This window comes from Lutra lutra, chromosome 7 (assembly GCF_902655055.1).
Source record: "Lutra lutra chromosome 7, mLutLut1.2, whole genome shotgun sequence".
In the NCBI taxonomy this organism is placed as follows: domain Eukaryota; kingdom Metazoa; phylum Chordata; class Mammalia; order Carnivora; family Mustelidae; genus Lutra; species Lutra lutra.
This window is the reverse complement of record NC_062284.1, coordinates 75,101,261-75,118,285: the sequence shown is the minus strand read 5'-3', so window position 1 is coordinate 75,118,285 and position 17,025 is coordinate 75,101,261. Positions and strand designations below refer to the sequence as shown.

Here is a 17,025-nt window from a genome sequence, read left to right as displayed (position 1 = left end):
TACCGGTTTACATTTTGTTAAGGTATAACTTATATATTGTAAGTTATAGAAATCTTAAGAGTATGATTCAGTGAGTTTTTTATATATAGAAAAACCCATGTCCTCATCATCCATATCGACATATAGAACTTTTCCTAACATCCCAGGAGGGTCCTATCTACCTCCATCAAAGGCAATCTCTATTTTGACCACAACTGCCATAGATCAGTTTGTGACATTTTTAACAGCTTTATTTTCTTGAGGTATAATTAACATGCAGGAAACTACGTATCTGAATGGTACAGTTGGTGAGTTTTTACATATATATATATATATATATATATATATATATATATATATATATATTTCATGGAGATATATATCTCCATGAAATTACCACAGTCGAAAAGACAAACCTATCATCCCCAAAAGTTCCCTCATACCCCTTTGTAAATCTTTCTCTGGCCCCCAACATTCCCGTACTCCATGTCTGTGTGTAACCATCCATTTGCTTTCTATCCTAGACATGAGTTTGCATCTCCTAAAATGTTATACAAATGGAAGCATATGTAGCGTGTTTACTCTTTTCTGGTCTGTGCTTCACTGCATAATTGTGTTGAGATGGACCTTTAGGTTGTTTCCAGTTTTTGCCTATTACAGATGAAGCTGCTGTGACTGTGCACGAGCAAACACATGGTGGGGCCAGTCTTTTCCATTTTAGCCATTCTAAGAGGCGTATCCCAGAACCTCATAATGGTTTCAGTGTCCCATTTCCCTGATGACTAATAATGTTGAGCATCTTTTCCTGTGCTTTTTTTCCCATCCACATCTTTTTATGAAGTATTTGTTCAAATCTTCTACACATTTTTTTAAAAGTAGGCTGTTTTCTTTTTATTGAGTTTCAAGAGTTTTTAAAGTATAAAGTTATAACAACAGAAGTCCTTTATCAGAGATTTGCAAATTTTTTTCCCAGTTTGTGCGTTGTCTCTTCATCCTCCTGAAGGGCAGAAGTTTTATTTTGGTCCTACCTAGTTTCTCTTGTGAATTGTGCTTTTAGTGCCAAATCTAAGAAGCCTTGCCTCGCCCAAGGTCACAGAGATTTTCCTCTGTGTTTTTTTCTAAAAGTTATCATAGTTTTAGGCTTTCACATGTAGGTCTCTGATCCATTTTAATGTAATTTTTGTATATGGTACAAAGTAGGAGCTGAAGTTCCATTTTTTAGCAGGTGGATGTCCAGTTGTTCCAGTATCATCTGTCCAAAAAAACTACCCTGTCCATAGTGCCTCGCCTTTGCACTTTCTTTGAATACCAACTTCCCATATATATGTAGGTCTTTTTCTGGACCATTCCACTGACCTGTGTGCCCGTCTTGACACCAGTGCTACAGTGTCTTGTTTAATCAAATAACAAGTCTTGTGAATAGGTAATAAAAGTTTTCCACAGCTTTGTTCTCTTTTTCCCCTCAGGGTCATTTTTGTGCTTTAATGGGTCACTTCTGGTGGCTCCCTCCCCCTTTTTTTATCTTCTGATATCAGTCCGACGTTCCCACTCCGCTTTACCTGCCCACTGGCATCTTCTGCCCCTGTAGAGATCCAGACGTGTATAATTCTAATGTCAGGCTGATTTCATGGGTGAGCGGAGTTCTTTGGTAGGTAATCAGCTCACTTTAGGGTACAGGTTGAAACGGCGCCTCCTCCTACTTCCCCGCCATCTTGTCCTCCCTCTATTTTTGCTCTTTAAGATCAGTTTTCTAGTCTGCCTGATGGAAACTCTTCCCAAAGCCTATTTGAGCTTGGGGTACTCTTTCCTCTATTCATTTTGAGTGGTTCTTTCTTTGGCCTCAGGTAATTTCCTCACACACCTGTGGTGAGAAACATGCAGCTAGCTGTTCATGGGTGAATATCTGTCGATCTCCAGCATTTTTTCTGCGTGTAGTTTTCTCTTCTTCATGACTCTGATGTGAGGATAATGACCCTTGGGTCTCCCCAGACTCTCTGCTCTGTCCCTTCAACTCACACACTAGTCTCTGCCTGGGCTCCTCCTTGCACCACAGCCTGGAAGAAACTCTCAAAGCAGCAAATAAATGATCATAGGACTCGCCTCATTCATTTCCCGTGTCTCAAGGGTCCCTTTCCTTTATTGTTCCACATAGTTTGTCCATTTGGGGTTGCTTCAGGCAGAAGGGTGGACACAGCACCACTCATTTCTGCTGTGTAGACACAGGAGTAGAATTCCTGGGCCATAGAATATCACATATTTAGCATTAGGAGATACTGCCTAGAGTTAACCAAAATAAATTCAGTTAATTTTAATTATAGATCCTTTTCACTCATGTAAATGACATTCATTCTACCCAGAACACGTCCCTAGATTTTATTCCTCCATTTAACACAGTAATGAGTGAAGGTGTCATGTTCTTAGTGACATCATTTACTTTTTTTAGATGTTCAGTCAGTGATGTACACCCTCACCTAACATGTATTACTGAAAGGATTAAGTAGTGGTGGAGGCGAAGAAGAAGGAAACCAGAGAGAACAGACAGGTAAGGTCTGTCTTTTCTTGACTGATAGTCATAATTATATCTGACAGCCTGTGTTTTCTAAGTAATAACAGCTTTGATTTTTCCAGAAACCTAGTGATATTATATGTTTACTACCCAGTCCATTAGAGAATTCTCCGCTGCTCTGCCTCCTTCAAGGCAGGAAAAATTCTCCTTTTGGAGGGAGTAGTCTTCTCACATTGAAGGCAATCCTCATCCTTTTAACACCCTCCCATGGTTCTCTTAGACTGACTACTCATAGATTATATGCTCACCAGTGGGTGCATAGTGTCAGGGAGCACCGCACCAGGCCTCCTTCCCCCACATGAGGGACAAGGAAGCAGAGGCTGCAGAAATGACTCACTCTCTTCTCACTGTTAGGGCTATTTGAGCTCAGGAAGGCTCTGGCTCTTTAGCTACCCTTCCAGACAAAATACATAGTGAATTTCTACCAAGTATGACATTTCTCTGCAGAGAGTCACTCCTTGGCCTGGATAGAATGGAAAACAGCAAGGAAAGCATAATATTAAAAAAATCTCTTTTTCAAGTTTTGAGCTTCTTGCGGAATAATTTAATTCATTCTTGAGTCAGGTACTGCTGCTTTGATGCCTTTGTCTTTAGATCCTCTGTTTGTAAATCTCCCCTAAGAATAGATCAAAAATGATGTTTACATCTGTTTCCAGAACTGAGGAAGCAAGGACAGAATAAGACTCTGTGACTACAGTTAACCCCTTCGGTTATTGCGCTGCATGTTACAGGGCTTGGGACTGGATTTAATCTCCTCAGTAGCCACCATGGCTCTCACCGCTCTAAGCCTCTGTGTCCTTAGCTTGGGCCTGTTCGCTCATTTGGCAGTTACATCACATCCGTCAGATGTGTTACACCCTCTCTGTATAAGGTGTGAAGTTGCAGTAGCTAGCGCCAGCAGGGGTTTATAATTCATTGTATGTTTACCCTTTACCGAAAATGCATGCAAATTGATTTTCTCCTCAAATCCGTGGAGAAAAGTCTCAGGAAGCTAAAAAATCACGCACAATGGGAAATCTCGGATTGCTGAATCTCAAGCCCAAAATTGTGTTTTCAGGGAGGCTGAAGCAGACAGAATTGCTTACAAGAGAAGCTGCTAGAATAAGGATTGCAGGAAAGAGATTTCTTAAGAAGTTTTAACTCAAAATTTATCTCCTTCTAGTGTCCTGATATTTCTCTAAGTTCTTGGTTTTTGCCATTTTCTCCGCTCTCCCTAGTTCTCAGGATACTCTTCTTTTCTAGTAAGAAGATAGTTCAAATCCCTTACAACTGTGGTTTGACCGTGAAACTGAACACTTGAACCTGAAATAAATTTTTGTTTGATCTGTGATTTCCGGTGGGCTTAGGAGCTGTTCTTCCTCCCGTTGAGGAGCTGTTCGTTTGTTCACTCCTTCGTGTACACATGCAGACATAAACCAGCGCTTTGTATGTCAATGTATAACACACAAGACAGCGTGGAACGTGACGGGGACACTGTTGGTCTTGCAGTGGGGAGCACAAACCCTCTGGTGATTAAGCTTTCTGGTTCCCAGCTAAAGATATAATAGCCCAAGACCACCCATGGTGCACCTGAACCCCTCATAGTCATTGACTTGAAAAGTAGAATAGCCTGTAAAAAATTAAATATAATAAAAAATAAAAACTACATGTTTTACAATTTTTAAAAAAGAAAGAAAGAAAGAACCAGGCAAAGAAGCTTAAAATTAGAAAGGATTACGTTTTAGAAATACCAATTAGATGTCATATTGACATGTGACATTGAAGTTGCATGTTCTGAAAGTAATGCCGTTTCCTTGTTGGTAATTTGCAAACATTGGAAACCTGGTAGAACTTTCTGCAAAGTTGATGCAGTTGGGGGTGGGGGTTGGTCGCTGGCTCTATTGATATATAAGCTGTTAATACTCTCCATATAGTGCTCTACCTTCATGCTTGGGCTTTTAAGCAGCCTTCTTAAGGAATGCTTGATGGGGGATGTTCTTATTCCCCTCCTTCTCCTGAAGGATTTCTCCAAATTTCTGTGCAAGAAGTTTCACATACAAATAGTCCCTTTTTCAGTATCCCTCTGAAAAAATTTCATGGGCTTTTGATCTCTTGGTCCTCCTTTTCCTTCTCCAGTTTGGAGGGGAGAATGTGTTGTAAGGTACAGGCCCTGGAATTGATGATACCAAATAAGAAATCTTTGTGTGGAAACTTTCTTTGTGATTTTCCCTACTGTAGACTAAGGGAGTCTGCCTTTAAGAATAAACCTCACAGTCCTTGTGCACTGATTCTCCCCTGTCTTCCCCTTTAGGGTTAGTAGAGCAGGGACTGTTAAAGGCCATCCTACCTTCTTCCCCAGGGCTTGGTGCTCAAGACTGAATGTAACTGTTTTTGCTGTGATGGTGGTTTATTTGGATGAAAAATGCCTTCCTAGAAGCAGGCGGATTCAAGAATACTTTTTCAGGCCTGTTTGGGTCCTGTCAGGAATCTGGCCAGAGAGCCCTCAGGACCTTAGATAAGGAGGAGAGGAATCGGGCCCCAAAGACCAGCTTGGCCATTTCATGAATTGGTCTGGTTGGAGCCTGTGGAGTCTGAACATTTACCATGTCCTAAACGGGAACACACTCTGGGAAGTCAATGATCAACCCTGTGTAGAGCGCACCATGCTCCATTTCCCACTAACTATAGCAATGATGGCGTTCCCTTGTTCTGAAAATATTTGAGGGAACGATCTCTATATTCTTGCTTCTCAGCTTTGTAAACATTCCGCTGTCTCACCAGATAATACTACAGATGCAGCCTCAGACCTGATACTCATTTCTCTGTAGGTACTGTGAAATCCACCTAAAACAATCATATATTAGAGTTTTGGAAGAACATTAAGGAAACCAGTTCCAGATAATCATTTCTCACATTGGTCTGTGAGCCCAGTTCTTTACCACATCAGCATCCAGGAGGTGTGCTCAATTTTGCTTTTACTTCTGGAACCACATTTCAGAGGATTTCTCTCTCTCTCTCTCTCTTTTTTTCCTTCATGTCAGCCACCTCTGACAAAGAGCTGCCCTGATAAAATTCTGTGTGGACATTGCTTTTATTCCTTGCTTCAAATTGTTTCTCACCAACAGTTTTGTTGAAATCCACATGTCTGGCCATTGGACCCCAGCAGAGCAGAGAACTAAAGCATACCACGAGACACCAACTTTGACCTAACCATAAGGTCATGGTAAGAATATGATGAAGTTTTAAGGTATTTTTGGTATCAAGTTGTGGTAAGCTCTGCATTTTAACTACCTAGCCTCAATATCAAGCTATATTGTAGATACGATTTGTTCTTCAGCACCCTTTTTTTAAAAATAGTAATGATCACATAAAAATGTGAGATGATTCAGTTGGAATTTAATTTCTTTAATAAGAAATGTGTGTACGCATTGGGGAAGGTATGTGCTGTGGTGAGTGCTGTGAAGTGTAAACCTGGCGATTCACAGATCTGTACCCCTTGGGCTAATAATACATTATATATTAATTTTTTTTTAAATTTTAAAATTTTTAAAAATTAAAAAAAATTAAAAAAAATTAAAAAAATAAAAAAGAAGAAATGTGTGTGCGAATGTTAGTGAATATACGAAAATACCTAGGAAAAATGAAATGGTAGACGATATTGGTGATGAGGAATAATTTTGTTTATATGATGATTCTTTGTTTCTTTTAAAATAAAATTTTAAGACTGAAATTAGGTATTTTTTATCTTAAGCAAAATTGATTTTCCTGTTTGGAAAGACTGACAAGTGATGCTGTGTGAATAATGAGATTGCAGGGGAAGGCTGTAACTCCTTAAAAAGTCTTTCAACCATTAGACCTTGAAATGGAAGATCAGCCTGTTAATCACTGGCAGACCAGGTACCTTCTGCTGGTTTGCATAATATGCAAGCAACTTGCATTTCTGTCTTTCTTTCCTTATCAGGATTTGTCCCTTCCTCCACCAATTCCAGACTTACCATAAGACTAGGTTGGATCTAAGAAAGTGCTTTGCTGTTGTCTGGCTTGTTGGTTTCCAGTTAAATAGAATTTTCTGATTGGGAAGAAGCAAGGCTGGTGGTCTCTACCCTTTGACTGTTCTTATTTTGTATTTGAACAATCTTTCATGGAGGTCCCTCTTTTTTCTTCAAAAGACCTTTTTTATGTCGTTCGTTCATGAGGGAAAGATACTTTACCACCTGAATAATGATGGTAATGATAATCTAGACATGGTAATTCCTATCACTGCTTCTTAACTATAGCTGAGAGGTAAACAAAGTCTACTCTAAGGCTAATGAGGAGGTGCGCCCCCATGAGAACCACACTTTTTTTTTTTATCAGAGTTGGTAGCAAAAGGATCTGGGTTTGGTTGGCCCCATGCTACTGTTTTCCTCTGATACCAACAGAAAACAATGGGTAACGGGATAAATGAAAAAGCGGTATTAGACCCGGATAGCTCCAAGACATGCCTTACTCAGTGAGTCCCAATGCCTATGACACAGTGCTCTTAGAGAAGCCATTCCCAGGTAAGTTTTATAATTATATCTAGGGAACATCTGTATTGTGATTGGCTTTAGCACCTGTCCACACTTGCTTATCACTACTTTACCTTCAAGTGGACCTCATATGCCAGACTTTCCGCTGACAACTCTCTAATTTGGAATTCGTAGCATTTATGTGTTAATTGTATATTTTCTATTACTTTCTTTTTAATGTAGGCAGAGCCATGTATCTATTTATGGCTTTAATATGCTCTGTTCCTCATTAACTTCAGTGAAAAACCAAGTTTATTTAAAGGGAAATACTAAGGGAATAACAGTTCATGATATTGTCAAAATCACAACAGCAGTATCATTATTAGAACAAAAAATTCAGTTAGCCCTTATTTAATGAGCTTCCCACATGCAATAAAACGTGGCATTTGACATTGCAGCAAAGAGCTGCAGTGAAAAGAGCAGTTTTGCAAGTTGCATTTTTCTCATTTATGAACAGTATTACTTTGGCAAGTCTATGCTTTCCATGCCTCAGTTTGCTTGTCTGTAAGTACAGTGATGATAACAGTAATGCTGCCTCTGTCACAGACCTGTGGTCAAGTACAAGAGAAAAAAATCAGAAACTGTATTTTTAAAAGGTTTTCAAGAAATTTAATTGCCAGAGGGCACCTAAAAGGCTGGGTCGGTTAAGCATCAGACTATTGATTTTAGCTTAGGTCATGATCTAGACCAAGCTCCATGATGGACTCTGTGCTCAGTGGGGAGTCTGCTTGGGACTCTCTCTCTCCTTCTGTCCCTTCCCCCACTCGCACATTTGTGCACATTCCCTCTCTCTCTTTCTGTAAAATAAATCTTAAAAAAAAAAAAAACTTTAATTGCTGGGGAAAATGTCACTTGTTATTATGTCAATTTCTAGGATCCTACCTCACAAACTGGTAGGAGGGAGCTTGCAAGATCCACGTGGGGATTTATCTACCTCTTACATGTTTTAGGACTCGATAGTCATGATAGCAATTTGGGTTTTATTCTTTTCAAATATTCCAGAGAAGCAAATTTTGAGTATTTTATCCAGGTTTGAAATGAACATGTTTTGCAAGGAGCAAAGTTCAGTGAAAGAAATAACATGGTGAGGGAAGTTTCTGCAGAAAAACAATCGCCCAAGTTTTTTTCTATGAGGTTTTGACATGCAAACTGAAATCTGAATGGTGGATAAGAGACAATCATAAAAAGGAAGAAAAAAAAAAAGGAAGGAGTATTTATGTAAAGGAACAGCATTTGCGAAGGGTAGAAGGGGGTTGCTATTTCCTGGAGCAAAAGATGGCAGGAGCCTGGTAGACAGAAGGGAGAATGGAATGGGATGGGAACGGGGAGGTACTCAAGAGCCAGATCATCTAGGGCTTTGCAGGTCATGGTAAGGGCCTTGGGTTTTATTCTAAGCATTGGGATGCCATTAAGAAGGTTTTAAAAGATGGTTCATGGAGCACTGGGTGTGGTGCATAAACAATGGATTCTGGTACACTGAAAAGAAATTTAAAAAATAAAAAATTTAAAAAAAAAATAAAAGATGGTTCAGTCTTCGGTATTAACTTTGAATGGCTGGGCTGCTCAGAAAAAGCAGTGTGGGAGATATCATAGAAGTCTGGGCGAGGGCGCATGGTCTGTCAGCTGGAATGTGGCTGCTCCATGAAGCCTGCCTGACTTCCCCCAACTCTGCCCTGGTCCTCAAAGCTCCCTCCTTCCCCAACACCTCACTCAGATGACTCCTGCCATGCATGAGCACTGTTCTGGATCATTCTGAATAGCCCCACCCCCCACCGCCCAAGTTCTTGACTTAGAACCATATCTTATTCAGTCTTTGAATTGCCCACAAAACTGACTTTCGTGTTTCCCATCTAATAAATGTCCCAGAAATATTTTTGAAATAAGTTAATACACTAGCAGTGATTTCAGTAGTCCCTGCGTTCTAGAATCACCTAGGGAAGATGAAAATGTGGATGCCAGGCCACACCTCCAGAGATTCTGACTCATGTGGTTTGGAGTATTTGTTGTAAAAAACTCCCAGATGATTCTGGTGTGCGGTTGGAGGGGAGACCCAGGGAACCAGGCTGGTTCTGAGTGGTCTTAGCTGGGAGTACCATGCTTACCCTGCCTCCTTTAAATGCCTGTATGTTTCCCTTGGCATCGTGAACATTAAAGGCATGACAGAAATGCCCTGGTTATCTGCCCTTTAAAGTTATTCAAAATAGTGACTACAGAGTCTTGTATTGACAGAGTTGGACAGAGAGCACTCCAATATTACCGATGTAGGGTATGCTATCAATCAGCTGGCCTTTGGAGGGAGAAGAAAGATTCCTGATTTTCACTGAACGCCCAGAATTTGAGTGACATATTTTTTTTTATCAGCTTTGGACCCCAGAAGCACCAAAACAACAAAGGGGATAAAACAGGGCTCCTTCAAGCACAGAACTCAGAAAGTCTGGCAATGGTGTGTTTCTGCGGTTGTTTTGATTTCAAGAAGGGGAAAGTCTTTATTTAACTCTATATAATGTGTATATAATAATATAATTTTAAGGCACCTGCTTCAAAATAGAAACTGGGATGTTGGAGATAATAACAATAAACAAAAATTAAACCAAACCGGGCTCAGTGCCCAGGAAAACTACCGAGATTCCAAGAACTGGGCAAAGAATAAGCACGCAGAGAGAATGAGTTGGGCATGTCTGAGCTGTAAGTGCCTCGTGGAAAATGACCACTGACCGCTCTGCGGCGCGGTTCTTGTTAACAGTTCTGTGGGGCATTTGCATGTGGGTGAGGTTCCTGCCCTTCTCGTTTCAGTGACAGACTTCCAGGGAACTTGCTTTGCTAAAATGTCAATCCTAAACATGCCAGTAATTACAGTGATCCTGCATTGTGTTCGAGTTTTTATAATGCTATGAACCACTTGGAAATAAGTGGACCAGAAGTAAAAATAGGTGTTCATAACGACTTTAAAGCTAAAAGGAAAGCCTTCATGTTTCCCAGGATGCCTCAGTGTCATGTAATTTACATAAACAAAGGAGGAAATCCTCTTTGTGTGTTTAGGGGTGTGTGTCTAATACAGGAACCCATGTTTTCCTGTTATTGAAAAGAATTCTTTAATCTTTTCAGCACATTTTAGGACCTGCCTGTATTCCAGGTATGTTGTTTCCTCTACCATGAAAACAGAAGAGCAGGGCATGGGTGTCAGAGAAACCTATTAGATCTCCTAAGAGACACCTGAAGTAAATGCATTAAGTTAAATGGCTAGACAGAGCCCTGTGCAGACTGATACTGTTGCCTGAATTTAGTTCGGAGAATGGTTATTCCTAAGAGGACTTAACGGACTTACACACGGAGCCGTGAGCCAGACAGGCTGCATGTGAATAGGAGACTATAAAATTTCCACTGATCGCGGGTGTTAAGGAGATGATGACTTTTTAACCATGAAAGTAAACACAATTGGTATGAGATGTTCAGAAGCTTTTAGCCAAATATAGCTGACATAATAAGTAATAAACCTAAGCATTATTTGAAATTATGTTTTAAATGTTTGCTAAATTCTGGTTTGGAGCAAAGGGAGAAAAGTGTCATAAAAAGAGGTCTTTAGTCTTGGAAGCACAGGGCTCTCAGTGGAGGCAAAGGCAAGGCACCCACATCTCATTCCGCTCTCGGTCCCTGCGTTCCTGCTCTAATGACCTGAAACTGCCCTAAATTCTCCTGTGTGTGAGGGAGAGTCTTCTTACCAGCAACCATGACTGGAGTAGATAGATGCTTTCTGTCCTTCATCCCTCAAGGATTCTTTTTGCCATCTGTTGAACATCACATGGTTATCTGGAAATGTAGGACCTGCGGGGTTTCTGGAAACAAAGAATGTGCCACTGACACACAAGCTCATTGGGATCACATTCAACAAGTAGTACTCCACTTTTTCTAATTCCCTTGGTAGCATCCTTTCTGGGAAGTTTTACAACTCCTACAGCCGGGCCTCAGGAGGTTTCAGGAAAGCCCTTTGAAAACCCTTACTTACCGCCCCGCCCTGGAGGCTCTAAGTCACGAAGTAAGCAGACATAGAAACATCCAGAGTGACTCTCTCCTAGTGGCTGGCGCTTGGCCTCTGTCAGAGGCGACAGTGTCCATCCTCAGCAAAGGAAGAACTGAGTAAGGCTGGGAGAAGGAGCTGTCTCAGCCCTGCAGGTGTGGGGACCTCAGAAATTTGGGAGGGGGGCGATGTGGGAATGCCAAATATAGTCAGAAACAGAGGCACACTAGATTGAAACTGGACCATAGCTTAAAGCCAAATCATCATTTTTAAGTGAGGCGTTATTCCGTATCTTACCAGTGAAGCCTGATACATTTACACTGGCCTATCCCCTTCGAAATACGCGTTGCAGTTTTCGAGGGCAGCCAGTAACCTCTGCTTCCTTTCAAATGCAGCTTTCCCCAGTACCTCTACCCGATGCCCACCAACCCGGCGTGTTGCTTTCCCTGCAGCTGGTCATCGTGCCCTTGTGGCCTCCTTTAAAAGTGCTTGGTGTTCCTCGGTTGAGTTGGGTTTAGTCTGAAGGAATGAGGACATAAATGAAGCAGCCTTCGCAGTTATAATTATACTGTAACTGCGTGAGAGTGGAGAATATCACTATTTCTTTTGCATTCACCCCTCATCAAAGGCACACATGTTCATATTCTGTGTGTGTGTGTGTGTGTGTGTGTACACACGTAGGTGTAATGAGAAAACCAATCTGCACGCCCACTAATGGGAGTGGTCTTTTCTTGGCAGTGACCAATAAGAAACCCACCCAGGCATCCATCACGAAGGTCAAACAGTTTGAAGGCTCCACGTCGTTCGTGCGGAGGTCCCAGTGGATGCTCGAGCAGCTTCGCCAGGTTAATGGCATCGATCCTAATCGGGTGAGTGAATGCCCCCCATGTTGAGCGAAGGTGTTCTCACACAGTGACTCTCGCTGGCCGTGGCAGTGGTGGTGGTTGTCTGAGTCATCTCTAACAAAGCTGTTTCTCTGTTCGGTGATGTGGCTAAGACTTTCTGATTTCTGTGTCCTCGTGGGGCACTACAAGTCTTTTCATCATGTTTGATGCAGAAACGTAAGGGGACGCATACTGAAGAAATAAATGCTGTCTGCTGGATGCTTATCAGCCAAGTGCAAAGGGCAGAGTTCAGATACCACGTCCATGGTTATTAATATGAAAAACCATGTTCATCAAAGCTTCATTTATCTCCTCATAACACCAGTAATGAGGTTTGTTTTTTTTTTCCCCAAAACAACAAATAGATGGCACCTTACAAATTAGGTATTTGGATTTAACATGAGAAACACTTTAAGGTAGAATTATTTATTTAAGTATTTTGCCTTTTGCTCACACACACTCACTATACAAAACCTCAATAATGGGGAAAAATAAAATGTAAATTGTAACTATATGCTAAAATAATAATAACAAGGGAGAATCTTTTCCTTACCGAGGGGTAGGAGCGAGATCAATTGATAGGGCTGAGAACCTGGAGGAATCCTTTTGCAGGTCATTGGGAAGGCAGCATGTAGTCTAAATTCTGCCAGATGCATGTGTGGTACGCGGCGGGGGCTTTTGTGATACTAGCCTGGGGACATCTTTAAATACTCTTAAGATTTGGGGGTTTGCTTGATAAACAGAGGAAAGGAAGATGGACCTTCTTTCCACACATCTAGGCGCAAATAAAGACGAGCCTTGTGATTAAGAGCCAAGTTTTGAAAGGTGTTTTTGCCTTTACGAGTCTTTTGTCAGGAGTGAGCTGAAGGCAGCCGTTTTTATGGATTGAGATCAGTAGTTACCTCTCTGTCTTTTCCAGGATTCTGCAGAGTTTGACTTGTTGTTTGAAAATGCATTTGACCAGTGGGTAGCCAGCACAGCCTCTGAAAAGTGCACCTTCTTCCAGATCCTCCACCACACCTGCCAGAGGTACCTCACGGACAGGAAGCCGGAGTTCATTAACTGCCAGTCCAAAATCATGGGAGGTGAGTGGGCACGTGTAGGGCTCTGCTCAGCCTGTCTCCTCAGACTCACTTTTACATAAAAAGTTAGGTGTTCTACAGCATAATTAAGGACCGAAAAAAATAATCAGGATGCTCCGAGCTAGGCAGCATGAGAACCATTCTAGGGAGCTCTTCGCGTGCTAAACCCAGACACAGTGGTGTGTTTCACTCTTCACCAAAAGCCAGTCTTTTTAGAAGAATCAGCCACTTAGCTAAGATGACTTATACTAGGAGAACTAACCTGCCCCTTTATTGGGAAAACCTTTCAGTTTGGTTTCTTTACCCACCATTCCTGTGATTTCATTGCAGAACACTGTTTTCTAGGCTGTTTTTTTCCTATGAGTTCTCAAGGTATTTTACAAATATTAACCCACAAACTCTTACAGATGTAGTCCCCTTTCTTTCAAATAGCAGCTAGCATTCCGTTTATCCCTCGGATGGCGTACAGAGCAGAGTGAGGCTGAGCGCTCTAAGCCAGCCTTGAGGGGTGAGGACCAGTGTTGGCAACTTAAGGAGAAACATTTAGAGGGTGCTTAACACATTTCTTTTAGGTGGCATTTCTTTTTAGGGAATCGAAACTGAGCTAAAAATGTTTTTAAGAAGCCTTGCCAATCACTCTGTGAGTTGAGGAAGAGCATTTCTATGATTGCTCTTTTCACTGACCTATTCTCCTGGTTTGAGGGGGAAAAAAAAATTATGCACCAACTTGGTTTTAATCAAATGTCAAATGAAGGTCACATTATAGACATTTCATCTTCTCTTTGGCCTGTACGTGTCTTTCGTATGAACATGGCACGGAACCCATTGTTCCATGCTAGCCCCTGACGTACATGGTGCCATTTTGCCACTAGTCTGCTAGATGTCTTTAGAGAAGACACTAGCCAGTGCTTTGTTGTTATCTCCCAATGTGTTGGTGTTCCTCTTGAATGGGGGGTTGCTTGCATCCTAAGAACCTAGAAAGGTCTTCCTTAGGTGTCGATGCAGTATTTTATTACAGCTTCTCCATTTATCCTCAAAAAATGTTGATGAGTAGTGCATATTGTGTTCCAGTGACCACATCCTGCACACAAAAGTAAAAACTATTAGACGAGGGCGCCTGGGTGGCTCAGTGGGTTAAAGCCTCTGCCTTTGGCTCAGGTCATGATCCCAGGATCCTGGAATCGAGCCCTGCATCGGGTTCTCTGCTCAGCAGCAAGCATGCTTCCCCTTCTCTCTCTGCCTGCCTCTCTTCCTGCTTGTGATCTCTCTCTCTTTGTCAAATAAATAAATAAAATCTTTAAAAAAAAAACTATTAGATGTAGATGTTGAAAGGAATGAGATCATCTAACACTGACCTCCTACTGTTGAGAAAATAGAGTGAGCTACTGCTCGCTATCCTGTCTGTGCCCCTGGCGTGCTTCACACGGACCCCACATGCGAAGCCCAGCTGTAGCAGACCTGGCAGGTCAGCGCGCACCAGGCTCAGGACCACAGAGGACGGAGTATTTCAGTGACTGCAAAATGGGCCAGGAAATCCCAGCTTTCCCTCATTCTTCATTAGGTTAAGTTTGTCTCTGCTATCCTAGAATCAGACTTGCTTCTTGATCTCAGGGTCCTCCCAAAATGTTTTTCCACTGGTGTCCGTATGGTCTGTAGCCTCCACCGAGAGCACGTAAGCAGAGTCTCATCTTAAAGTAAGGTAACATTATGGGTTTGAAATGTCTGTTGCCCTTGGAGAGGGACTCCCCTCATGCCTTCCCCTTCTGCGTGTGCCATCCTGAGAGCAGAGTGGCCAGAAACAGAAGCAGTGTCATGGGAATTGGCACATTTCCTCAGAAGGGGAATGTGAGGCAGAAGCAGGAGGACCACAGCCTCACTCCCTCCACTCTTCTTGAAAGAGAAAGAAGCAAGTCTTGACTTTCCTACTAAGGTTGAGGCCAGCTTTGGTAATTCCTCCCTCTCTCCTCTCACTGGGCGGTCCCTCTTCTTCTGGCCTCTGAAGCTCACTGCCTTTCCTGGATTCATTCATTCAGTCCTGCTGCATCATCTGATTATGCAACAAAGAAGTGCTAAGTACCTGCTGTGTGCTGATCACCGTCCTACGGCCTGGATATGGGGAATCATTCTGTGTTTGGTTCCTTAATAGACTCCGGTTTCACTACCCTTGTTCCAGACTGTTGGGTCCCTAACAGCCTTACTCTGTGCTCTTGGTTCCCTTCTTGAACGTCCTCAGACCTTCCCACAAAGCAGCCCAGCTGCTGCTTTCAGTCCCTGACCCAGCCCTTCAGAGGTTTTCCAGTGCCGTACGTAAATTATGCAGAGCGGAGACAGGAATCTGTATACCCAATGTTAAATTGCTACTATGTGTATTAGACAAAGCTAAAGACTGATTTCCTATAGTAAGAAAAAGAGTAAGTTAATGAGACTAAGTCCCAGAATGGGCCCTACCTTTTGTGATCGCACGCATGTCTCTCGTGTTCCCCAGACCTCACTTTTCGCTGGTGTGACATGTGGAGATTGGCTTAGAGATCTGAAATCCGCTTCAGCTTTAATATTTTGAGAATCTCTAATGCCTAAGTTGGGTAGATGAATCACTTCCTAATTTAAGAGTCAACTAAAAGAATTAGCACAATTAAATATAGGTTGGCCTCGGACTCCTCCAAAAGGCAAAAAAGTTTGAACTAAGCACGCTGTAATTTGTTGGTGGCATATGTCCTTAATGAGCACAGCCTGTCTATTTAAACAGTTGCTGATCCTTGATAACAGTTGTACAAACACACCCTAATTCATTAGCGTGCTGATCGGTCTTCCTTTTTGCTGCTTACCACAATTCAGTCTTCAAATTGGGTAGTGCTTGGGTCACAACATTCTGACCCCTTCAACTTTGGGGGCACCTGCCCCATCTTCAGCAGATGAAAGCTGTTTCACATTTCACAGTATCTTTTGGTCTGTCCTCAGAATCTGGGCTACACATCCTGGACATGAATTTTCTCTGAACTGAGAAATGTCATAGATTTTGTGGTTTTAAAGAACTAATGTTCATGTTGGTATGCTTCCTGAAGAACAGATTCTTTACATATGTTGTTTCATTTAACCTTTACTACAGCCCTTGGAAATACAATATATTATCTCCATTTTACAGGGAAGGAAGTAGGATTAGAGAGATCATTAAATAGCTTGCCAGGCAGCTAGCAAGTGGCAGAGATGAGATTCAAACACGGGCCCCCTCCACTCTGAAAGCATCTTCGTCAGGGCCACTGAGCGCCTGCCAGTGTCTTTGCTATAAATGGTGCCCCCTGAGGTTGTGCAGAAATTTGGGGGAAAAACTGGCCAGCAGGTCCCTAGGTTTTAAAATAGGGAAATAGGGGGACGCCTGGGTGGTTCAGTGGGTTAAGCCGCTGCCTTCGGCTCAGGTCATGATCTCAGGGTCCTGGGATTGAGTCCCGCGTCGGGCTCTCTGCTCGGTGGGGAGCCTGCTTTCCTCTCTCTCTCTCTCTCTCTGCGTGCCTCTCTGCCTACTTGTGATCTCTCTCTGTCAAATAAATAAATAAAATCTTAAAAATAAAATAAAATAGGGAAATAGGGCACCTGGGTGGCTCAGTGGGTTAAAGCCTCTGCCTTTGGCTCAGGTCATGATCCCAGGGTCCTGGGATCGAGCCCGGAATCGGGCTCTCTGCTCAGCGGGGAGCCTGGTTCCCTTCCTCTCTCTCTGCCTGCTTCTCTGCCTACTTGTGATCTCTGTCTGTCAAATAAATAAATCTTTAAAAAACAAACAAACAAAAAAAAGGGGGGGGGGGAGTAAGGGAGGAGGCCAGAGACTATAGGGACTTTTGATTTTTTTCCCTGGTCTTATTGTAGGTATGTTATTAAGACAGTAAGTCTTAAGCATTGGGCAGGGCAAAGGGGTAGTCCTAAGAATGATGGAGTGATCAGGGACCTTTAAAATTATCTTGCTCTTTATTGTTTTTGT

At 42.2% G+C, this 17,025-nt stretch overlaps 1 protein-coding gene across 1 annotated transcript in view; it reads left to right on the top strand.

Annotated features, from left to right (window-relative positions):
• STXBP6 (syntaxin binding protein 6) overlaps positions 1 to 17,025 on the top strand; it is a 248,967-nt gene that overhangs the window by 187,273 nt on the left and 44,669 nt on the right. The window contains exons 3-4 of the mRNA XM_047737498.1: positions 11,828 to 11,958; positions 12,893 to 13,058. Of these exons, the coding sequence (XP_047593454.1) occupies positions 11,828 to 11,958; positions 12,893 to 13,058 (297 nt within the window). The remainder of the gene's footprint in view (positions 1 to 11,827; positions 11,959 to 12,892; positions 13,059 to 17,025) is intronic.